The following is a 24,284-nucleotide window of genomic DNA, read 5'->3' as shown; positions in this document are numbered from 1 at the left end:
TTATGAATCTAAATTATCGAAATTTGAATCCTTTGATAAGAGTTGAATTTTAATTTAGCCATTGTAAGCGATGAGTCACAATAACGTAGCTGAAGATATGTTGACCAAACCACACATGAGTAGATGGAGAAACGACTACATTTCGGTCCGTCCTGGACCGTTATCAAGTCGTGTGCGAAACATCGTCATTTCTTCGTCTTTTGATGTGTGGTTTGGTCATCATAATTGAACCATTATTTTATCCAAATTGTTTATGCTTCTGAGGTGCGGTCCTTCACTCTTGTCTGGCATATTTTATCACAATTTCTTCTCAAAATTTACGACTTTCCTAATTTTAATCCAATATTTGCATTATAGTGGATAGTTTAACTCAGAAAAAATATTTTCTCACAAGCACATCCGAGGCAGGTGACAATAATAAGAAATATGTACAGTCCATCTGGACCTCAGTAGGTCTCTGCCATGGTTCTTCTGGAAAGGCGGCTTAGCAAGGCCCAAGTGCTTGGCATCGGAGGAAGGTGCTATCCTTCAATGCCCTTCAAACATATCCTACAATGGTATGGCAAAAAGACAGAAACAGAGGGTCAGAATAATTAGTGAAGATGGGATGGGTTTATGTGCCTAGTGGTGTGCCACAGGGTTCTGTGCTGGGACCTCAGCTTTTCACAGTTTGCATCACCGTCCAAGATGCCGGAGAGAACAGTAACATCAGCAAGTTCTTGGACGCCACACGGATATGGTACACGAAGGAAGAATCTTAAAAACAGGAGCTGAAGCTGTCAGTGTCGAGACATTACTTCAGTTCAAGATTCAACTGAAAAAAATTCTCATGAAAAATGGGGAAGACGTCACTGTCTCTGCTGAAGTCATGAATTAAGGAGAGATGGTGGCTCTCACGTAAATTCAAGTAAATGCAAATTCTTTAACCTGGAGAAAGACAATGATGCTAATTACTACCTCAATATTACAGTCATTAGTTGATCAAATTGTGAGTAAGGCTTTAGCATCTTGGTTGGTGGCGCCCCGAGGCCCCCAGACACCTTGTCGCTCTATTGCAGTAAGGACATTGAATCTTTAGAGATAATTCAGAAAAGGTTGAGAGGGTTGATACCTAACATCAGGGCCCCTTAATACTGAGTCAGATTGTAGAAAAAAAAGGTCTTATTCTGCACTTACATGAGAAATGCTGGATTTGCCTAGTATAGACCAACAGTCCTTGTGTGGTGACCCTTAAACTCTTGTTCAGACTTAATATATGTTCTTATTTCGTACATGTCATGGCACCATCTCAGGACACCTCTTGGCTAGTCTCTAAAGGATATGTACCGTATACATCGTTGAGGTGTGGCGGTGATCAATGGCGTCGTTTCAGGTGTTCTCGGAGGCACTGCCGTGGGGCCGGGCGGAGGAACTGTGCGTGTCTGTCGGGGGTCACCTCGCTAGTGTCGGCAGCGCTGACGAGGAAACGATCATACAACAGTAAGTCCTTCATTATTGGTGGCGTAGGTGAAGAGGTCGACCAACTGTTCATTATTAAGTAGTCTCTGTGTTTACTTATCCATATCTGTAAAAGAGAATGTCTGTCTGTCTGTACAAAGTTTGGAGGGTAGAGGCTTGGGGATAACCTCATCCAACTTTTCACAACGACATGTGTGTGGTATGTGACCGTCGTATGCTGTTCGAGGTCGGCCAGATTGCGTCCCTTTAACAAATATCAGCTCACAGAACTAGTTGAATATTAATTTTGTAAGTCTTTAACGTAAGTTTTTCTGTGGGGAGCCTCTTCGGCTCTTCGGAGCTATCCAGGCTGATATGTGTTATTAGACTTTGGCATCAGTCAGTGTGAATAGAGTTCTAGGCCTACCGGGGACCATGAGACAGAACCTGGCCCTCTCAGAGAGGCACGAGGAGCAATTTACTATAGAATTGCACATGTGATTCGGAGCATTCTATGTCTGCCATCGACCGGGCCAGGCACCCAGAAAGGTAAGCACCTCAAAACAAACCCCTATTTTGGTTAAAACTACTACTGAGAAGTAACGAGTGGACAGAACCTACCAAATGAAAACGAGCAAACGAGCATGATGTCATATGTGCCGCACCACTTGTCTGTGCAGCTCCCCCCTCTCTGGGAGATGGAAGGTAGAGCCCCAGACTCCTCGCGCCAACTATCTACACCCCAGTTCTCCTCTGATGTGTTTGAGGCTTGGTCATGTGGCTCCAGATCCTGATTCTCTCTGTGATGTGCTGTGCCGTGTGTCCAGTACTGCTCTCACGGTAATGTGAGAGCTGGGAGTAATATTTACAGGTACTCAGGCTGCACGTGCTTAGGGTTCCCCCTCCCTGCGTGCCCTGTAAGTACTGCCCTTGGGGCTTTTGGTTATCTTCCACAAGTCAGCTTGGGGTCTACCTCTGTTGATCATTTGTTGCTCGGTAACAGACCGCCCTGGGAGGTCTGTTACCGAGCAAACCTCCCAGGGTGGTTTCCTTCTCCCTTGTTACCTTCGGGTAAGTGGTAGTTTTGCACTGGTGGGGGCACGGGGTACTGCGCACTGGTTATCTCCTACTATAGCAGCTGGCTGTGTTCCTCCTGGGTACGTTGTCCTCTTGCGGGGTTTTCTTTTCCTTTTTGTTTCTGCCTAGTGGGGATGTCTGCTTTTGTTCCCCTTCCCCCTGTTAATTTAGGATCTTGACCACCTGTGTTTGGTGGTACCCCCCTGCGTGGCCCCCGTGAGAGGACATGTCCTGGGGGTTTAGGTTTAGAAGTTTGTTTGATGGAATTGGGTGCCAGTTAGAAGTACCCAGCCTGGGCTTACCCTTAGTGATACCAGTCTAGGGGCCCTGGGAAACCCTGCAGGGGCGCATAGAGTCCAATGGATGCGACTCCTGGGTCCCCTCTTGCCTTGTGCAAGTTTGAGGGTTGCTCTGTCCCCTTGTCTCAGGGCAATGCTCATTGTTTTTGCCTCCGTCATGCTGTCTGTTGGGTCGGTGACACCTTCGACCCAGAGTCCTGTGAGCATTGTTGCTTGTTTGTGATTCAATTCACCCAATCAACTGATGACATTATTCGGGTGCAGGCAGCTCAGGCGTTGCATGCTAGGTTTAGGTTGCTGCAACGTGATAGGTTGGTTGCTACCCCGGATCCCCTGAGGCTGTCCCTCTTTGCTTATCGGGCCCAAGACTTCGGGGTGTTGGTTACTTCGGCCTTGGTTCAGTCCTCACCCCTTCGTTCTTCCCCTGCTGTGGTTCATTCTGGTTTCCTTCCCCCTCCCCATCTTTGCTTCCGGTTCCGAAGCATCTGAGGGCTTTGGGGTTGGGGTGGGGTTTAAAGGATTCTGAGACTCGGGCAGTTTCGGGGGTTGCTCGTTCCAGGGTGGCGACAGATGCATTTGAATCGGTTTCTCCAACCGTAGCGACGGGATCTGACCAGTGGGCCCCTTTCCTTTCTGCTTTTTCGGCTGCCCCAGGTTTTTCTGGTGAGGCCGTGGCTTTGGAGGATGACTCCTCCCCGGAGCCTGATGAGGAGGTTCCCGGGGTTGGGGCGGGGCTGACTTGGGGGCCTTGGGCCTCTTTGGACTCTGCCTGGGTTTTCCAACCCTCAGAGCAGGGCTTTTTGTTACATGGAGTGGGGTTTTACTTTCTCCCCCTCTTTACGTACGAGATAGATTTGAGTTCAGCCCTTCCCTGGGTTCGGCTCCATATCCCTTCGGGTCCTTCGGTTCCGTCCTTCCGGAGGTTTTTGGCTTCTCGCGTCTTGCCTACTGAGGTACAGGTGGCCATTGCGGCTTACCTCCTGTGCGACTAAGATTTTGCCTCTATAATGGATCCGATATCTTTCAGGTTTGGGTCTTCGTCTCCATACTGGGTTCGTTATGAGGCTCCAGAGTCGTCCTGGCTTGCTGACTGCCTATTGGTGTCGTTGGATGCTTGGAGTACTTTCTGTCATACCCACATGCTTGAGTAGCGTGTGGCATTGATGGTGGTCTAGTATTACCTGGGAGGCGACTTCAAGCACCTCAATGCGTGTTTGCTCTCCCCTACTCCTTCAGTGGAATGTTAGCGTGATTCAGCTTCACATGCAGATTCCCTCCCTGTCGGCTGCGCTGGTGGCTGAGGATTTGCGTGCTCATAACTTGTTGGCTTCGATTTTGCGTTTCTTTTTTCCTCTTGAAGCTGTCTTTGGATTGGCTTGTGGAGGATGTAGAGATGCTTGGTGCCGTTCCTGGGTTTGATGCCTTAGTCTCGGCAGCTCGTACATCGTTTGCGCTGTTGAAGCTGTTTGTGCAGATGCGGTGTCATGGTTTTTCGCTACGCGTTTTGCTTGCCGGCAGGTAGTGCTCACTTTCTCATTGGAATCTGCTTGGGACATGGCTCCTAGAGTTTCTTCGCCTTTTTGTCCTTTGCTGTTTGCAGTCTGCGGTTGTGCAGTTTCTGCAGTTGTCGTGCAATATCGGACTTGTTGGTCCTTTGTGGGTTCCGGGGGTGTTCCTCCAGGTAGGGTCGGGCCAAGGCTCGGGGCTCCGCTCGTTGTGGTAGGCCACAGGTGCCAGTTTCGGAGCCGACGCCGCCTCCTGAGCCGTCTGCGTCTAGTCGGTGTGATGATCGCTCTGTATGCAGGTCAAGTTCTTGTAAGGGGTGCCCGCTCTTTTGTGGTTCGTCTCATTGACGGGGCGATGGGCGGGAGACTTGCTCTGTTCGCTCATGCCTGGTCTCACGATTTGTGGGCCTTTTGGGTCGTTTCCGACGGCCTGCGGTAATATTGGGTGGCCCCTCCTCCATTGGGGGGTTTGGAGCTGGCGGGGAAGGCCTCTTCTCCTGTGCTCTGTCAGGTCATATCGGAGTGGGTGCGCTTTGGCGTGGTCGAACCGACGACGTCTCTCACGTGGGTTTCCCGCCTGATTCCAGTCCCAAAACGGGACTGTGCAGACCTGCAGTTCATTCTGGACTTGTCCCGTCTGAACTCCTGGGTTTCTTGCCCCTCCTTTCAGATGACTACTCTGTCCAAGGTCCGGCTTCTGTTGGAGCCGGCTGCTTGGTGTCCCTCGACCTCTAGAACTCTTGTATTCACATGCCTTACCCAGGTCGTGGTGGCCCGTCTGCGTCTTATAGGTGTTCGGGTGTTGGCCAACCTCAACGACTGGCTGGTATGGGCTCCTAGTCGGTCCTCATGTCTGCTCGCCAGGGTAAACTGGAGGAAATCTCATCTGGCCCCCTCCCAGGTTCAGACCTGGCTGGGTCTTGTGTGGGACTCTCGGACTGCTTCCTTGTCTCTCCATCGGCTGCTTCCTGCATGTGCTTGTTTATGGGGGCTTCCGGGTTGCACAGAGGTTGCTCAAGGGTTTGTGTGGGAGGCTGAACATTGCGATGATGGTCTACCCACCGGGTCAGGTTTGGCTTCATCAGCTGTTCCGGTTCCTTCAGGGAAATCCCTTTCGCCTCTCTCGCGATTGCTGGGTTTGGCAGGGGCCCTTGCGTCAGCTGCTGCATCAGGTCCACAGCTCGGTACATGAGTTTGTGGCGATGTTGATGTCGTTTTGCAGGGTTCGGTTCGCCCGCGGATTGATGATCCAGCTCCATTCAGACTGCTGGATGTAGATGTTGCTTCGCGGGGCTCGGGTCGCCCGCAGATCGACGATACAGCTCCATTCAGACTGCTTCCCGGTGGTTCATTGCCTGAACCGAGGGGGGGAGGGTTCGATGTGGTCCTTGGCTCTTTGGGGCTGGTTACTTCAGGTGACTCTTCTGAATTCTCGGGGTTTGGCTCTCCTGGCAGTTCACACCAGGGTGGTGTCCAACGTTCTGGTGGACAGCCTGTCTCAGTTCATTCCCTTGTCCACAGAATGGACGGTCAATGCCGACTCATTCAGTTGGCTCTGCCAGACGATCGAGCACCCAGAGGTGGACCTCTTCCGTCGGCGTGGTCGAGGCATCTTCTGGTATATGTGGCGTCCTTTCCCGACCGCGTGGCCGTCGGGATCGATGCCTTTAGACAGGACTGGTCGAGGTGGGGGTTCTGGTACATTCCCCCCGCCGGTTCAACTGTTGCTCCAGGTCCTAGCTCACTTGGAGACTTACCACAGGAGAGAAGTCCACTTGGCCCCATGGTAGCCGGCCCAGCCTTGGTTTCAAGCGCTGCTTGTTCGGTGTCCGAACTCGAAGGTTTTCCTGTGGCTCCACCTCTTTCAGCAGATCAGTCCGGTCTGTTACGAGACTGGTTCAATCTTCTCTTCAAGTCTTCAAGTCTGGTCTTTTTGACTCGAGTCTATCACCATCTGTATGGTGATCAGGTGGCTTCTTTGCTGGTGTCCCACCTCCAGGCTTCGTCTCAGCGGCAGAATGAAGTTTCCTGGTGGTCCTTCCATTTCTTTTTGTCTCTTCGTCGGTGTACTTTGCTTTCCGTTAAGGTTGTTTTGTATTTTCTCTGATGTTTCAGGACCATCATCTTTTGCCGAATACTGTCGCCTCTTATCATGTAGCGTTGGCGGAGCCACTGCAGCTTGCGTTCGGTATTAATGTTACTTCTGCTCCGTTTCGCTAGCTGTCTCATGGGTTGTTTCACCTCCAGCTCGCTCATGCACCGCTTGAGCCGTCCTGGTCCTTGAATCAAGTCCTTTCTTATCTGTCTTCTCCTCGGTTTGTTGTGGCCCCTTCGGTTCAGGATTGTTTTTCCAAAGCTCTTTTCTTGCTGGCATTGGCCTCTGGGGGTCGGGTCGTGGAGCTTCATGCTCTCTAATGCAGGGGTTTCTGCTCTTTTGGTCAAGGTGATAGGTTCATTCATTTGCAGCCATCTCCATTCTTTCTGGTGAAGAATGCAATCGCTGCATTCCAGAGGGGTCCTTGGGTTGTTGATGCTTGGTTGGTCAGGCTGGGGTGCATCATATGTTGTGTCCAGTTGTGGCTCTCCACCGTTATTTGCATGCCACAGCCTCTGTGACCAAAGACGTACTTTCGGTTGATCCATTTACCCTTCTTCCCTGTTCCAGGGTTCGGGTCTCTTAGGTTATCTGCAGTGTTATTATGTCCAGCCAGCCTGTGGTCTATCCCTGTGCTCATGACATTCTTATGTTTGTCGTACTTGGTGCCGTCTTTCGTAACATGTCTTGGGCTGACATTCGGGCATGGGGTTTCTGGTGGTCGAACAAGATCCTGGCTGTACGATACCTCGTAAATGTTCCTGGGCCTAGTCGGGCCTGAGTTGCTTTGGGTCAACAGTTGCAGCCTGTTGTCTCGACTTCGAGTTGAGGAGCGAGTGCCGACCGCCTCCTGGGTAAGTCCCTCTTGTTTTCGTCTTTTGTGATGTAGCTCCAGGTAGCCGAAAGGGCGCTTCCCTGAAAACCAGCATTGAATGTAGTGAAACGCCATTTTCTGGGTGAGACCTGAAGGCTCCCCGGCAACCCTCCCTACCCCTGGTCACCGTTTTTTTCGCGTGTTCAGACATCCAGCCTCGAACTGGTGTATGGATAGCCGGCGCAAGGGATCTGGGGCTCCCTCTTCTCCCTCCCAGGGAGGGGGAAGCTGCGCAGACAAGCGGTGCGGCACATGACGTCATGCACGTTTGCTTGTTTTCACTTGGGGAGTTCTGTCCACGAGTTAGTTTTCAGTAGTAGTTTTAACCAAAATAGGAGTTGGTTTTGAGGCACTTACCTTTCTGGGTGCCTGGCCTGATTGATGACAGAAATAGAATGTTCCATATCAAATGCGCGATTCTATAGGCCATTGCTCCGCGTGCCTCTCTGAGGGGGCCAGATTCTGACTGGTGGTCCCCAGTAGGGCTAGAACTCCATTTATACTGACTGATGACAAAGTGTAATAACATACATATCAGCCTGGATAGCTCCGGGGAGGCTTCTGGTCTCACCCAGAAAATGACGTTCATTACATTCATTACATTCAACACTGTTTTTTTTTATCCCATATACTCCTAGTTGCACGTATTTATATAAGAGTTATAGGCACAGGTGAAAATAACTTAAAATTGGTTTTAGTAAATACAAGATGAAATGTTATACATTTAGATGTTATATAATGCACGTGTAATTCATGTGGTGATTGTAGTTCCCGGTGATTGTTTCCACAGGCTGGCAGGCATGAGTGACCTCCAGCCAACCTACCAGGCTGTGTGGGTTGGCCTTAGGCTGGGCTCCGAGTCAGGTGAGTCACAATGACCAGAGGCACTTGTAAGTGGTTATCTTGAGATGAGGTTATCTTGAGATGATTTCGGGGCTTTTTAGTGTCCCCGCGGCCCGGTCCTCGACCAGGCCTCCACCCCCAGGAAGCAGCCCGTGACAGCTGACTAACTCCCCAGGTACCTATTTTACTGCTAGGTAACAGGGGCATTCAGGGTGAAAGAAACTCTGCCCATTGTTTCTCGCCGGCGCCTGGGATCGAACCCAGGACCACAGGGTCACAAGTCCAGCGTGCTGTCCGCTCGGCCGACCGGCTCCCTGGTGAGTCAGAGTGACATTACCACGGGGGAAGGGGGAGTCACAATGCAGCGCCACCTAATATTCCTGACTATAGATTAACTATGTAACCACTAACAATTTTCCTTACTGTATGTGCTCACAATTCAATAATTTTGGACAATAAGAAATATATAATCATATATATGAGAAATGAACTACGAAAAGACACGGTGTTCACATTTTATAAAGAAATTTAATAATAATTGTTGCAGGTTACGAATGGTCGGACGGAACTGCCCTGGACTATGTGAACTGGGCGGAGGGTCAGCCGGATAGTTATTATGGCAGAGAGAACTGCGGCTCTGCTGATACCACCTCCATGAAGCTCTCTGACAGTGTCTGTGAAGCTTTCCTCCCGTTTGTCTGTGAGGCAGCTCAAGGTGAGGTCAACTGTGTCACGCTGACAGTGTGTGTGAGGCAGCTCAAGGTGAGGTCAACTGTGTCACGCTGACAGTGTGTGTGAGGCAGCTCAAGGTGAGGTCAACTGTATCACTCTGACAGTGTGTGTGAGGCAGCTCAAGGTGAGGTCAACTGTGTCACGCTGACAGTGTGTGTGAGGCAGCTTAGGGTGAGGTCAACTGTGTCACTCTGACAGTGTGTGTGAGGCAGCTCAAGGTGAGGTCAACTATGTCACTCTGACAGTGTGTGTGAGGCAGCTTAGGGTGAGGTCAACTATGTCACTCTGACAGTGTGTGTGAGGCAGCTTAGGGTGAGGTCAACTGTGTCACGCTGACAGTGTGTGTGAGGCAGCTTAGGGTGAGGTCAACTGTGTCACTCTGACAGTGTGTGTGAGGCAGCTCAAGGTGAGGTCAACTGTGTCACGCTGACAGTGTGTGTGAGGCAGCTCAAGGTGAGGTCAACTGTGTCACGCTGACAGTGTGTGTGGAAGCAGTCAATATGAAATCTTCCGTATGGCCTCTTAATTGCTTTAAACAAGTTCTTACTTGTTTTGCGGCTGGGGAGAGTATTTCCGTTTGAAGCCAAGTGTCTTGGCACGGTGATTAATGTTGCATTGATTACCACTTTCATGGTAATGGGCAATTGGTGGGTGTTTGCCTGTTTGGCCGGCTGGGGGCGTGTACGTCTCTGCCCGTCTGGTCAGTGCTGACGTGGATTTCAAAATGGGGGTCCCACTTTTCCCTGTAGTACGGGCTCAGTCCGTGGGCCTCGAGTTTTCTGGCCGAGCTGGGTACCCGAGGTGGCACTTGTGTTATGTGAAATGCTTCATGTTCCTGTGTTGGACATGTATGGTGTCGAGTTGGTGACAGCATGTCGGGCGATTATCAAGTTTACAGAGGAGATGGCATATAGGGAGTTTCTCTGTCGCTACGAGGGGTGGACCTTACCCCTGCCAGACGGTGTGGGCACTGTGACCCTATCCGATCGTAATGGTGCCCTCACTTATGTCACCGTTGGGAGCCGGTCGGCCGAGCGGACAGCACGCTGGACTTGTGATCCTGTTGTCCTGGGTTCGATCCCAGGCGCCGGCGAGAAACAATGGACAGAGTTTCTTTCACCCTATGCCCCTGTTACCTAGCAGTAAATAGGTACCTGGGTGTTAGTCAGCTGTCACGGGCTGCTTCTTGGGGGTGGAGGCCTGGTCGAGGACCGGGCCGCGGGGACACTAAAGCCCCGAAATCATCTCAAGATAACCTCAAGATAACCGTTCGTGGGGCGCCCTTGGAGTTTCCAGAGGGACTGCTACGGCAGTACTTCGGCCAGTTTGGCACGGTTGTTAGGGTGCAGTTGCACATACTTTCCTCAGGGACGCTCAAGGGTGTGAAGACGAACATTCGCACCCTGGGAATACGGCTACAATCGGACATTCCATCTGCTGTGAGACTCCTGGGATACCCCGTTCGGGTGTTTTACACCCGCCAGCCTCGGACGTGTTATCATTTTGGCCTTTTGGGCCATCAGGCTGCTGGGTGTTCTGTGCCTGCCATTGCACCCATGAACCTCTTCTGTGAGGAGGATTTCCCGCCGCTTCCTGTGGAGGAGGCTTCGGTGGGTGTGGATATGAACATCTCTTTGACCGATGCTGTGCCCCCTGTGTGACTCCACACTCTTGCACCTCCTGGTGTTGTCGTCTCTTCTCCGGAGGTTGTGTCGCCGTCAGGTGCTCGTCCTGCTCCAGTTGGTGTCCCTAGAGTTCCTGTGGATCTTCAGACTGCTCCCCCATCTTCGAGTTCTTCACCTGCTGCATCTGTCCCTATGCCCTAGCCGTGTGTCCCTACTGTGCTGGGTGCTGGGGTGGATACGGCGCCACCTCCTGTGCCTGTCCTGGTACCCCATGTGGTTGAGGATGCTGCCATTCTACGACGAGCGTCGGTTCGCCCAGCTTGTGTTGCACGTGTCTCTGAGTCAGTCTCCGGATCTGATAATGTGCGGGCGGAACTTAAGCATTCGCGGCATTCTTCTTCTGCCTGGGCTGATGTTGGCGATTTCAACAATTGAGGATCTCCAGGCGACGGCGGGGTAGCTCCTGTTGCTTTGAGTTCTACAGTGGTGGCGGAGGTGCATCTGCCTGCGGATGCCGGTGTTTCGGCCTGCCCTTCTGGTGTGGTGTCTGTGGATCATATTTCGGGTGCGTCGCCTGCGTCGGATGGTTCCGGTTCTTTGTGGGGGGTGGTTCCCTTTGATGAGGTTCATGGTAAGCGTGGTGACCTGGTGGTGGTGTTCAAAAAGGCTGCTCGCTCTGGGGGTTCCGTGCCCCCTTCCTCGTTCCCTGTTTCATCGGCAGGGGTCTTGACGCCTCTCCTGCCTTCGGACGTTTCTTCTGTATCTCCAGTGGTATTGGTGGAGGTGTTACTGTCTCGGCAGCCGTCGCCTTCTTCTCCTGTGTGTTCGGCGGCGAGGCCGTCTCGGCGACCTACTTATGCGTCTTCGGTGTCTTCTGCTTCCTCTGAGGGGGTGTTTCGCACTCCCCTGCCTCGTTATGCTACTTGCGTCGGCGAATTTCGGGAGTGGCTGTTTCTGCCTGATTTGGTAATTTCTGAGTTTGTGCGGGCCCCACGGAGGCAGGGGGACCGTTCCTCTAAGGACATGGAGTTGTGGGAACCGACCTGTGAGATTTATATTTATTTAATTTATATGAATATATATAGAATTTATATTTACATTAATTTATATACTTCGATAGCAATTTGTATAATGATAAGTGGACTGTATTTCTGCAATAATCTCATAATCTCACAAATCGATCCTCTACACATTAGGGGGGGTTTATTATTTATATATATGCAGCCAATCAAACTACAGTATTAACTACATACATTGAAAAGGTTCCTTATCTTATAGTACAGCAGGCCTTAGTCCAAACAGATATAACTAGGATGTAGACACCAAATTATCCTCTTTGAGGTAGCTTCCATCACCCAGGTAACTGATGCACAAAGCATATGCTTCCTCGTCTTGACCTGTCAAAAGGGCGCTAACTGTGAAGCCAGGTTCTATATAGGACAAGCTATATCAGAGAAAACACTATACATGGAACATGAAGACCTGGCTTAATTACCTTTAGTTTGAGGCTATATCGTGCTCTAACCGGCTAACCCTACCCAATGACATTAATGGCCACTAATGATAGATAATGGGTTTCGGAAAGAACACTTAACTTGATTTGATGACAGCGTGTTGAAAGTGGTACACCTTTGGTTTCCATAACACTACGTCCAAGTAAAATTAACAGGAGCCAAATTTGCTCCTGTGAGAGCCTCTGGTCTAGTATCAACAATGGCTGCCCTCCTTCCTCACTCCTGCCTGGCTTACATTGTCCAGATAACAGAAAGTGATAGAAGGGTCACATTTACTCTACTTTAATATTGATAATTAAGTTAATTTATATGAGATGTTTTTATGATGGTAAAGTCCAAAGACTAATGTATTTAAGAATAATTCCCACCATAATAGGTGGAGAATATAATAGTATGTGGTGATGATATCCCGTTTTCTATAGACGGTAATTCCACTACAAGTTACGTTTTCTATGGGTAACTTGTTGGTAATACAGCAGCAATTATTATCTGTCTGTATGATATATTAAATGGTGTCGGATTTTCCGACATAATTCCCCAGGGGCTGCTCACGGGGTCGAAGTCCTATTTAGAACAGACGAACACCGATACTCCTCCTTCGAATTATTAGATTAATTTGATGTTAGTAGTTAGTAATCACACATTTGTGTGTCTGTTCGTACAGGATGGATGTCCCGTACCAGAGTTGCAGGGGTTAGAAGTCTAATGCGATTTCATTTCCCTGTCAACTCTTGAAAGGCTAATATTCAAGCCTAATTACATATTATTTAACCCAGAAGACTGAATGTGATCAAGTACTACAGTCAAGTATGATTCAGGGACTGCAGTGAGATCAATGACATTAGATATAACTTGAAGTTTCTTCAGGTAACTGGTCACTGATATATAAACACTGAGGCCCATGGAATGCATCTTGATTAAATAATAAATGTATCAAATCAGTCATCAGATTTATTGGGGTTTAATTTAGTTAATTGATTCAGAAGATTGAATAGATCATCATTAAAGTAAAGTATGGTTCTGAGACTGCAGTGGGTTCAGTGACATTGGTCGCAGTGACTTGTAGCTGTTTTAGGCTACTGTTCACTGATTTGCCACTGAGGCCTCATGAACTCATCTTCAGCTTTAAATGATGATACTAACATCAACTTCTGTTGGTATAGTCAGCTGTAATCTCCTTAGTATAATGCTACTGGAGAAATATAATCAGCTGACAAATTTAGATTTCTATTGGTATTGTTTATCTGCAGTCATAGGTCTCCTCAGGCTTGATACTGGGCCTGAGAGTAATTTACCTCCTGCAGAGTTTAACATGGTTATACCCTGATATTTAGTAGGGCTACCGATGAATCGATGACAATAGTCTGTCCCTACAAGGAGACCGAAGTCAGTGAGGTGATCAGACTTAATATTATCTGCCAATTTTATTCCTCTATTTCTCAGGAATTTGGCTGTTGCTCTCAGACCTTGAACTTGTAGGTCTACTGGTATTTTGTCCACCACAATGGCTTGTACTCGACAGACGTACCTGCCTAAGCGTACTGATGGTTGTACCACCTGGTAGACTTGAGGTCCTGCATCTGTTACAAACCCTGAGATGTTGAATGACATCTGGGCTACAGGCCTTAATTGTAGTTCATCTGCCAGCTTTTTAGTGACATATGTTCTTTGGGATCCTTGGTCAAACAACCCACGGGTATGGACCTTGGCCCTCTTATTCAGGATGGTAATTTGGGCAGTAGGCAAAGTCGTATTACCTTTAGACTTTGCCGATTGGACACTCTTTGTTTGTTGCACCTTGCAGTACTGTACTGTGGTGGGAATGCTATCTTCCACCTTGGGTCTTGAATACGTTAATTTCTTATATTTGCACAGTGCTGCATGGTGCCTACCTCTTCTACACCTGTTACAGGTGTTGAATTGGGTATCACAATAGTCTATGTTGTGTGACTTGAGACACCTTGCACATCTCCCTAATTCCTGGAGTCGCTCCATACGAGTGTCTCTGGTTGGATAATTAGCACAACGGTATGTTGAATGTTTCTTTTTGCAGAACATACATGTCCCCCAGCCTACTGCACGTTTGGAAGTTACCGGTTTGGGTGAACTAGTAATAGTAGGCTTGGAGGTTGCTGCTGCATTGTCAGATTTTCTGCAACTTGATGTTTGAGTAATTGGTTGATGTTTATTTGGGTAGTTGTTTTACCCTTTAATTGACTCTTATTTTCTATTTCTGAAAGCTTGCAAGAGGCTTTAACTTCCTCATTTGCACGTCGTTTGTTTATGATGGAATGTAAACCTTCAGTGATGTCCTGTACTGTCAGGATGGTGTTATGTTGATGTGAATATAATTCATCTAGTATATCGCTGGACAATTTTTGTTGAAGGACTACTTTGGTCATCCATTCACTAGTAGTTATATCAACCTTAAGACTGAATGTTCTTAGTAGTGACTCAAACTCCATGCTGAAGGATTGTAATGAGTCAGCAGTCTGATCAGGTTGAGGTAAGTCCAACAATTGTAGTACTAGATGTATGACAGTTTTCTCATTGCCAGCATTATCCATACTGGCTAGTTGGTGAAGCCTTGTGGGGCTTGTACTTGGGCTGCTCATAATACTGAACAAACTCTAATGATAGCCTAGGGTATATTCTGCACTCACTAGGCGATAATCCTACCTCTACTAGAGGTTAGCACTTAAAATTAATACACATTATATATATATACAATCATACACACTAATGATTTGAGTGATAAACCAGTGTCACTGGAAGTACCTTTAGGTTAGCTCTTCTATATCACCCTAGGATGGTAGAGACACTAATTAATCACTCAAAGGTGTAATGATCATAAGTAAATTATTATATATACAACTCAACTCGAGTTGATAAAAATTACACCCAAAATAGGGTCTGCACCATTCATTAATGGTGTTAGGTTATTCAATATAGTACAACTGACTATGGTAATAATGGGACTAGGATGAACAATAATAGTTCAACTAGTCAATGGTTAATATCCTACCCTGTTGTGGGTTGGCAATTAGTAAATATTACACTGTGATCACTAGTGCAATATATTAAATAATTCTCTATTTTGGAGAAATAATATACACAATTATTGATAATAGCCTCTTAATTAGCCTCTATGAAACTTCTAATATTATCTAGAAGTATTAAATATTATTAGTGACCTCGCGAAATAAAGTTCACAAAATTCGTAGATAATCTCTCGCGAAATTTAACACCACGAAATCCGTGAACAATATCGCGAAGACACAGTCACTAATTTGGCTGGCTTCTATATTAGCGCTGTCATTTCACAGAATAACATGCCACCAAATCTGTGGGTGTACATGAAACCGCTGACGAAGCTGATCTGAACTGAGCGGGGGCTCGTGAACTCGCATGAGTCAACGCCGCCGTCATTGACTGCTGGCTTTGTTTAAATCACACTGCACTAGTTTATTTATTGAATCCACTGGTTAACTGGTTCATCCGGTACTAAGATGACCAAATGTGGGTTCAAAGGACCGAATAATCCGGTTCTGAAGGTCCAAATAATTCGGTTTCGAAGGACCAAATAATGTGGGAACCGACCTGTGAGATTTATATTTATTTAATTTATATAAATATATATAGAATTTATATTTACATTAATTTATATACTTCGATAGCAATTTGTATAATGATAAGTGGACTGTATTTCTGCAATAATCTCATAATCTCACAAATCGATCCTCTACACATTAGGGGGGTTTATTATTTATATATATGCAGCCAATCAAACTACAGTATTAACTACATACATTGAAAAGGTTCCTTATCTTATAGTACAGCAGGCCTTAGTCCAAACAGATATAACTAGGATGTAGACACCAAATTATCCTCTTTGAGGTAGCTTCCATCACCCAGGTAACTGATGCACAAAGCATATGCTTCCTCGTCTTGACCTGTCAAAAGGGCGCTAACTGTGAAGCCAGGTTCTATATAGGACAAGCTATATCAGAGAAAACACTATACATGGAACATGAAGATCTGGCTTAATTACCTTTAGTTTGAGGCTATATTGTGCTCTAACCGGCTAACCCTACCCAATGACATTAATGGCCACTAATGATAGATAATGGGTTTCGGAAAGAACACTTAACTTGATTTGATGACAGCGTGTTGAAAATGGTACACCTTTGGTTTCCATAACACTATGTCCAAGTAAAATTAACAGGAGCCAAATTTGCTCCCGTGAGAGCCTCTGGTCTAGTATCAACAATGGCTGCCCTCCTTCCTCACTCCTGCCTGGCTTACATTGTCCAGATAACAGAAAGTGATAGAAGGGTCACATTTACTCTACTTTAATATTGATAATTAAGTTAATTTATATGAGATGTTTTTATGATGGTAAAGTCCAAAGACTAATGTATTTAAGAATAATTCCCACCATAATAGGTGGAGAATATAATAGTATGTGGTGATAATATCCCGTTTTCTATAGACGGTAATTCCACTACAAGTTACGTTTTCTATGGGTAACTTGTTGGTAATACAGCAGCAATTATTATCTGTCTGTATGATATATTAAATGGTGTCGGATTTTCCGACAGGAGTATTTGATTTGGGAAGCCTATAAGCACAAGTATCTTCTGGATAAGTTCCATGATAAATATGTTCCTGTATCTGAGAAATGTATTCCTACCCCATGATTCCTTTGTTTGCTGTATGTTGTGGGTTGTTTCCATTTGTGTGCATGATTGTGGGTTGGGGGTTGCATGTGTGGGTGTGTGTGTGTGTGTGTGTGTGTGGGGTGGGTTGGTTTTCCCAGTTCCTGCACGATCCAGTTTGTAGTTGTGGGTTTATTTGTGTGTGTGTCCGGTTCCTGTGCATTCCGGTGTTTGTTCGAGTGTGTGTCTGGTTGTGGATGTCCTGTTATTGTGTTTTTATGTTTTTTTATTGTACTGGTTGTGCATTTGTTTGTGTGGTGGTGAGTGCCATTCGGGCTGCTAGTGTGGCCCGGCTTGGTTTTGTTCTCATTATCATGTTTTGCGGTTGTGCTTTTCTTTTTGTTTCTGTTATATATTAGTATTTCCTTTCTTGTTATTATTATCATTTTGTATTGGTGCCTCTCCATGTGTGGTTTACGGGGCCAGTAGCTTGTTTTGTATTATTATGTTGCGGTGTTTGGGGTGTTGGGCGAGGGTTTGGGTGCTGTGTGTTGTAATGTTGTCACTTCTGTACTGTATTCCACTGTGTTTGTAATTATTGTTGTGATTTTGTGGTCAGTCCTTCCGGCCGGTGTTTTGTGATTTAGAACTTTTGTTAACTTTGTAATTTTGCGTGTTTGTACTTTTGTAATTTTGTACTTTTGTGCTCTGCTTGTTTTGTTCTAGTTTGTTTTCTGTTTTGCTTTTATTGTACTGATACGCATGCTTGCAAGTAAAAATAAAAATACAAAAAAATTAACTTTCATGGTGGTCACTACAACATGCACTTCACAACACTAGTCACTACATGTTATAATCACAACAATATAAAAATCAGTTCTTTATTTTATTTCCCATCTTTGTTTAGGATAAAATTACGTTACATCACGTTAAAACATTATAATTCATCTTCAAACATGCGAAACGTAAAATTCTAAATGCTTGACTATCTCTTAAAATTTGAAAGCAATGAAAACCTTGGTCTTATGAAAGAAAACGTGAATATCTTCTTATCTTGAGGTTATCTTGAGATGATTTCGGGGCTTTAGTGTCCCCGCGGCCCGGTCCTCGACCAGGCCTCCACTCCCAGGAAGCAGCCCGTGACAGCTGACTAACACCCAGGTACCTATTTTACTGCTAGGTAACAGGGGGCATGGGGTGAAAGAAACACTACCCATTGTTTCTCACCGGCGCCCGGGATCGAACCCGGAACCACAGGATCACAAGTCCAGTGTGCTGTTCGCTCGGCCGACCGGCTCCCTGTATATCACAGACTTAGTGTATTTTAAACCTTCAAAATATATTATTAAACATTTATTCGAGAATAATATAAAAATATCTGTTTACGACAAAAGTTCCCATGCCAGTTCATCAGTGGACTATTACTGAAACCTTAATAACCCTTCAAAGCCCCACAAAGATCTAAACAAGTGTCCAGGTGGTTTAAAAAGGAAGGAGGATTGCTCGGTATAATCACCTTGACCGGACCATTACACAGACTGCCTCTCTCTCTCTGTAGGAACTATGGTGACAACTTTGGCCCTCCAACAAGAGGTCCTGACATACTGTGTGATGATGACGCCTCCTGGCTTATGTACGAGGACCACTGCTACAAGTTTATCTCTGAAGCAGACGAGGACCCTCAGGACTGGTGGGGTTCTCATAAGCTCTGTAGGAAGGAAGGAGCAGAGCTGGTCTCCATCCATACTTACGACGAGAATTACTGGATTGAGTCAAAGGTTTGTATGGAATCAATTTGGCTCTATATCTGCAAGGAACAATATTTTTGGGTGAGGTTATAAACTCTTAAATCGTCTCAATTTGAGTTGACATTATTTTCTGATATTCCAGCTTAGAGGTAAAAATATAAGCATTATTTTTATAATTAATGTGGCCTGGGTACAGGAAGAAACTAGTTTACTATTTCAAAAATCAGCTCCCTGAAGTATGACAATTAAGTCTTCAGACAACACACACCCAAACATACGTTCACTCCACGCATTCTCTTGTGCTATTTACACTTGCATTTACTTATTCCACACTACCAACCCTGATATGAAACTCTTTCCTCATGGATATAATAATATCCAAGAAGATCACAGAAGAAGTATTTCTTTGATATAAACTAAATCTCTGCAAACACACCATGCAAATGGCGGTATCCAACATATGGAACTTCTTTTCTTTCCAGTAAAAAAAGTTCTCATCCTGTACCTTATTTAAAAGTACAACCAAGAAGTTGCTAATGTTTTAACCACCGTAACGACCTTATGTTGCTAAGTCACTTAGCATTTTACTGTCAAGAAATACATTCTCATAATTTCTTATTATCACGACCTTGCTTTTTGTCGAGAAAGAGAGAGAGAGAGAGAGAGAGAGAGAGAGAGAGAGAGAGAGAGAGAGAGAGAGAGAGAGAGAGAGAGAGAGAGACAGAGAGAGAGAGATGGGGGGAGGGAGGGAGAGAGAGAGAGAGAGGGAGGGAGGGAGGGAGGGAGAAGGATTTTGGGAGGCCACATATCAAGAGGCTGTAATATGGAAATAATGGTAATGAATAAAAAAAAAATACAGGCATGAATGCATTTGTTTAAGGCAGACCACAGTTTTATGATGTGAATAATAATAATTCCTTGGGTCTGGGGACAGGCAGCCAGTATACGTACAGTATATGTTAGGCTTATATCCAGGTACCCATTCCCACACCCAGGATCGGATTACTGACCTCCCCCCCCCCCCCCAGGATGCAATCCCACAACATGCTGACAAACTCTTAGATACCTAATTACCACTAGGTGGACAGGGGCATTAGGTAATAACAAATGCACCCAACAATTTCTATCTCCCCCGGGATTCGAACCCATAATTCTCGATTATGAGTCGAGAACGCACCCGACTGTACTATTGGGACCCTCATAATTGTTGACTGTAAAGCGACAATTGTTTGAAGATAAACTTTATTCCGCGTGACTATTTCCACTTTAATGATGAAACTTTTCTAACTTTATTTTTCGACTCAGCAGCTAAATTTAATGTTGTAAACTAAAATCTTAAAAGGACTAACCAATATAATATATTTTTCGGGAAAAGTGCAAGTCAAAAAATTAACGTTGATCGATTATCTTTATTCTTTCTTTTTCTTGTCTTTCTAAACCTGATGAATGTAGAGAAACACTAAGATGATAGACTATATTTTCTTTAACCATTAGTTATATTACTTCTTATATACTCAAGTAATAAGTATATCACAACAGTTGTAAACTCAATTCACTCATTATGTTAGAATATGCCCAAATGCTGCAATCTGATCCTCCTGTATTTTTTGAATCAATAAAATATTAAATAACATTTTGTTTGCTAACTAGAAATAAAATTACTTTCATCTTAGTGGGGGATTCTTATGGGAAAAATGACAATGATTATATTAATGAGGAGAATTTCTTAGGACTTTGAGAATACTTAAATATTACTCTACATTATGATTAGTCCTGATTAGACAAACTGATTAGTCCTTAGCTGGGTTTTAAATCCAGCTTTCCTCTTTTCCTAGGAAGAAAAGTAGATTGTAGGGGGCAAGTAGTGTTCCTTAAGGGTTATCTATCTTGAGGTTATCTTGAGATGATTTCGAGGCTTTTAGTGTCCCCGCGGCCCGGTCCTCGACCAGGCCTCCACCCCCAGGAAGCAGCCCGTGACAGCTGACTAACACCCAGGTACCTATTTTACTGCTAGGTAACAGGGGCATAGGGTGAAAGAAACTCTGCCCCTTGTTTCTCGCCGGCGCCTGAGATCGAACCCAGGACCACAGGATCACAAGTCCAGCGTGCTGTCCGCTCGGCCGACCGGCTCCCTGAATATATTTTATATATATATATTTTACCCCAGGGTGAACAGAGTTCCTGATTGGAGGTGATTTTACATCAGAATAATGATTGAATAATGATTTTTCTTGCCTGGTGTTGCACTTTCTCCAGAGCAGCTATGGCCTTTCTGAAGATGAGGTCTTCATGCTTGGATACAGTAATCCAAATGGGGAAACAACAGGGATTTATACAGTTGGATCATTACCTTCTTTTCCTTAAAGTCAAAGGTATGCTTGATTATTCTAAGGGTTTGGTTAGCTCTTTTAGCTTAGCTCCAGACACAGACCATGCTCTGTGTCTGGAGAGTTTCTCATGAGTAGGTTGACCGTTTTTTTGGTTTTGTAGTAAATCGTCAATTGTATCTTCTGATTTTTGCCTGTAGGGATAACGTTCCTATTAACAATATCATTATTGTTAATAGGAATAATGAAGAATCATTATCCTGATGTAAAATGTGTAAATTACATAGAAATAATGATTTCTTAGATTATAATAATGATATAGTGAAAGGAAATTTCCACAATCCTCGTGGGTGCAGTAGTACCCCAGGTTGCAATTCCATGTCGTGGCGTAGAGGCTAGAGCGTGGATCTGGGAACATCCAGCACCTAGGTTCGAACCCTCATCACGGCTCCTGTACATTTGTGTCAACTAAGAGTTAATAGTTGCAAACGCTTTCAGGTGTTTCACTTTGCTTTCATTGGTGGCACTTTTCCAGATTAGCAACCTCTCAGACAACGACCTCTGGATAGGTGGTCACTCCAAGCTGGACTCCGGCTACGACTGGTTGGATGAGACTGCCTTCGACTTCGACAACTGGGCCAAGGGCGAACCCAACAACGAGTACGGTGAGTTACAGAGGTCCTCTGGCACTCCTGAGTACCGCTGCTGACCCTCCTCACCCTTGGTCCCTCACACGAGAGTTAAGCTCAAAGATGTTAAGAGGTAGTAAAGTTATGACACAAGCTAGTAGTAAAGTTATGACACAAGTTAGTAGTAAAGTTATGACACAAGCTAGTAGTAAAGTTATGACACAAGTTAGTAGTAAAGTTATGACACAAGCTAGTAGTAAAGTTATGACACAAGCTAGTAGTAAAGTTAAGACACAAGCTAGTAGTAAAGTTATGACACAAGCTAGTAGTAAAGTTATGACACAAGCTAGTAGTAAAGTTATGACACAAGCTAGTAGTAAAGTTATGACACAAGCTAGTAGTAAAGTTATGACACAAGCTAGTAGTAAAGTTATGACACAAGCTAGTAGGAGACTGATGACACAAGCTAGTAAGAGATTGATGACACAAGCTAGTAGGTGAGTGATGACACAAGCTAGTAGGTGAGTGATGACACAAGCTAGTAGGAGAGTGATGACACAAGCTAGTAAGAGAGTGATGACACAAGCTAGTAAGAGAGTGATGACACAAGCTAGTAGGTGAGTGATGACACAAGCTAGTAGGAGAGTGATGACACAAGCCAGTAGGAGAGTGATGACACAAGCTAGTAAGAGATTGATGACACAAGCTAGTAGGAGAGTGATGACACAAGCTAGTAGGAGAGTGATGACACAAGCTAGTAGGAGAGTGATGACACAAGCTAGTAGGAGAGTGATGACACAAGCTAGTAGAAGAGTGATGACACAAGCTAGTAGAAGAGTGATGACACAAGCTAGTAGGAGAGTGATGACACAAGCTAGTAGGAGAGTGATGACACAAGCTAGTAGGAGAGTGATGACACAAGCTAGTAGGAGAGTGATGACACAAGCTAGTAGGAGAGTGATGACACAAGCTAGTAGGAGAGTGATGACACAAGCTAGTAGGAGAGTGATGACACAAGCTAGTAGGAGAGTGATGACACAAGCTAGTAGGAGAGTGATGACACAAGCTAGTAGGAGAGTGATGACACAAGCTAGTAGGAGAGTGATGACACAAGCTAGTAGGAGAGTGATGACACAAGCTAGTAGGAGAGTGATGACACAAGCTAGTAGGAGAGTGATGACACAAGCTAGTAGGAGAGTGATGACACAAGCTAGTAGGAGAGTGATGACACAAGCTAGTAGGAGAGTGATGACACAAGCTAGTAGGAGAGTGATGACACAAGCTAGTAGGAGAGTGATGACACAAGCTAGTAGGAGAGTGATGACACAAGCTAGTAGGAGAGTGATGACACAAGCTAGTAAGAGAGTGATGACACAAGCTAGTAGGAGAGTGATGACACAAGCTAGTAGGTGAGTGATGACACAAGATAGTAAGAGACTGATGACACAGGCTAGTAAGAGAGTGATGACACAAGCTAGTAAGAGAGTGATGACACAAGCTAGTAGGTGAGTGATGACACAAGCTAGTAGGAGAGTGATGACACAGGCTAGTAAGAGAGTGTTGACACAAGCTAGTAGGAGAGTGATGACACAAGCTAGTAGGTGAGTGATGACACAAGCTAGTAGGAGAGTGATGACACAAGCTAGTAGGAGAGTGATGACACAAGCTAGTAGGTGAGTGTTGACACAAGCAAGTAGGACAGTGATGACACAAGCTAGTAGGTGAGTGATGACACAAGCTAGTAGGTGAGTGATGACACATGCTAGTAGGTGAGTGATGACACAAGCTAGTAGGTGAGTGATGACACAAGCTAGTAGGTGAGTGATGACACAAGCTAGTAGGTGAGTGATGACACAAGCTAGTAGGTGAGTGATGACACAAGCTAGTAGGAGAGTGATGACACATGATAGTAGGTGAGTGATGACACAAGCTAGTAGGTGAGTGATGACACAAGCAAGTAGGTGAGTGATGACACATGCTAGTAGGTGAGTGATGACACAAGCTAGTAGGTGAGTGATGACACAAGCTAGTAGGTGAGTGATGACACAAGCTAGTAGGTGAGTGATGACACAAGCTAGTAGGTGAGTGATGACACATGCTAGTAGGTGAGTGATGACAAAAGCTAGTAGGAGAGTGATGACACATGCTAGTAGGTGAGTGATGACACATGCTAGTAGGTGAGTGATGACACAAGCTAGTAGGTGAGTGATGACACAAGCTAGTAGGTGAGTGATGACACAAGCTAGTAGGTGAGTGATGACACAAGCTAGTAGGTGAGTGATGACACAAGCTAGTAGGTGAGTGATGACACAAGCTAGTAGCTGAGTGATGACACAAGCTAGTAGGTGAGTGATGACACAAGCTAGTAGGAGAGTGATGACACAAGCTAGTAGGAGAGTGATGACACAAGCTAGTAAGAGACTGATGACACAAGCTAGTAGGTGAGTGATGACACAAGCTAGTAAGAGACTGATGACACAAGCTAGTAAGAGAGTGATGACACAAGCTAGTAGGAGAGTGATGACACAAGCTAGTAGGAGAGTGATGACACAAGCTAGTAGGAGAGTGATGACACAAGCTAGTAGGTGAGTGATGACACAAGCTAGTAGGTGAGTGATGACAAAAGCTAGTAGGAGAGTGATGACACATGCTAGTAGGTGAGTGATGACACATGCTAGTAGGTGAGTGATGACACAAGCTAGTAGCTGAGTGATGACACAAGCTAGTAGGTGAGTGATGACAAAAGCTAGTAGGAGAGTGATGACACATGCTAGTAAGAGAGTGATGACACAAGCTAGTAGGAGAGTGATGACACAAGCTAGTAGGAGAGTGATGACACAAGCTAGTAGGAGAGTGATGACACAAGCTAGTAGGAGAGTGATGACACAAGCTAGTAGGTGAGTGATGACAGGGGGAGTGAG

General features: G+C 45.6%; 3 protein-coding genes across 3 annotated transcripts in view; all 3 read left to right on the top strand.

Annotated features, from left to right (window-relative positions):
- The window catches only part of LOC123763237 (macrophage mannose receptor 1), a 105,058-nt gene extending 83,659 nt beyond the window's left edge, over nucleotides 1–21,399 (top strand). Inside the window, exons 31-35 of the mRNA XM_069302989.1 lie at nucleotides 1,373–1,479; nucleotides 8,078–8,151; nucleotides 8,678–8,845; nucleotides 18,218–18,437; nucleotides 21,270–21,399. Coding sequence (XP_069159090.1) covers nucleotides 1,373–1,479; nucleotides 8,078–8,151; nucleotides 8,678–8,845; nucleotides 18,218–18,437; nucleotides 21,270–21,303 — 603 coding nt within the window. The 3' untranslated portion in view covers nucleotides 21,304–21,399. The remainder of the gene's footprint in view (nucleotides 1–1,372; nucleotides 1,480–8,077; nucleotides 8,152–8,677; nucleotides 8,846–18,217; nucleotides 18,438–21,269) is intronic.
- Nucleotides 21,400–21,486: 87 nt separating this feature from the next.
- Nucleotides 21,487–21,864, top strand: LOC138351394 (large ribosomal subunit protein eL29-like). The gene has a single exon (XM_069303208.1). It carries the CDS (start codon nucleotides 21,487–21,489, stop codon nucleotides 21,862–21,864), a length of 378 nt encoding a protein of 125 aa, XP_069159309.1.
- Nucleotides 21,865–22,011: 147 nt separating this feature from the next.
- LOC138351393 (testis-specific expressed protein 55-like) lies at nucleotides 22,012–22,776 on the top strand. Its single transcript, XM_069303207.1, has one exon. The coding sequence runs from the start codon at nucleotides 22,012–22,014 to the stop codon at nucleotides 22,774–22,776; it is 765 nt and encodes a 254-aa protein (XP_069159308.1).
- Nucleotides 22,777–24,284: the final 1,508 nt, after the last annotated feature.

This window comes from Procambarus clarkii, chromosome 49 (genome assembly GCF_040958095.1).
Source record: "Procambarus clarkii isolate CNS0578487 chromosome 49, FALCON_Pclarkii_2.0, whole genome shotgun sequence".
NCBI classification, from domain to species: Eukaryota; Metazoa; Arthropoda; class Malacostraca; order Decapoda; family Cambaridae; genus Procambarus; species Procambarus clarkii.
Note: the sequence above shows the minus strand (reverse complement) of the source record. Positions and strands in the feature narration are given on the sequence as shown.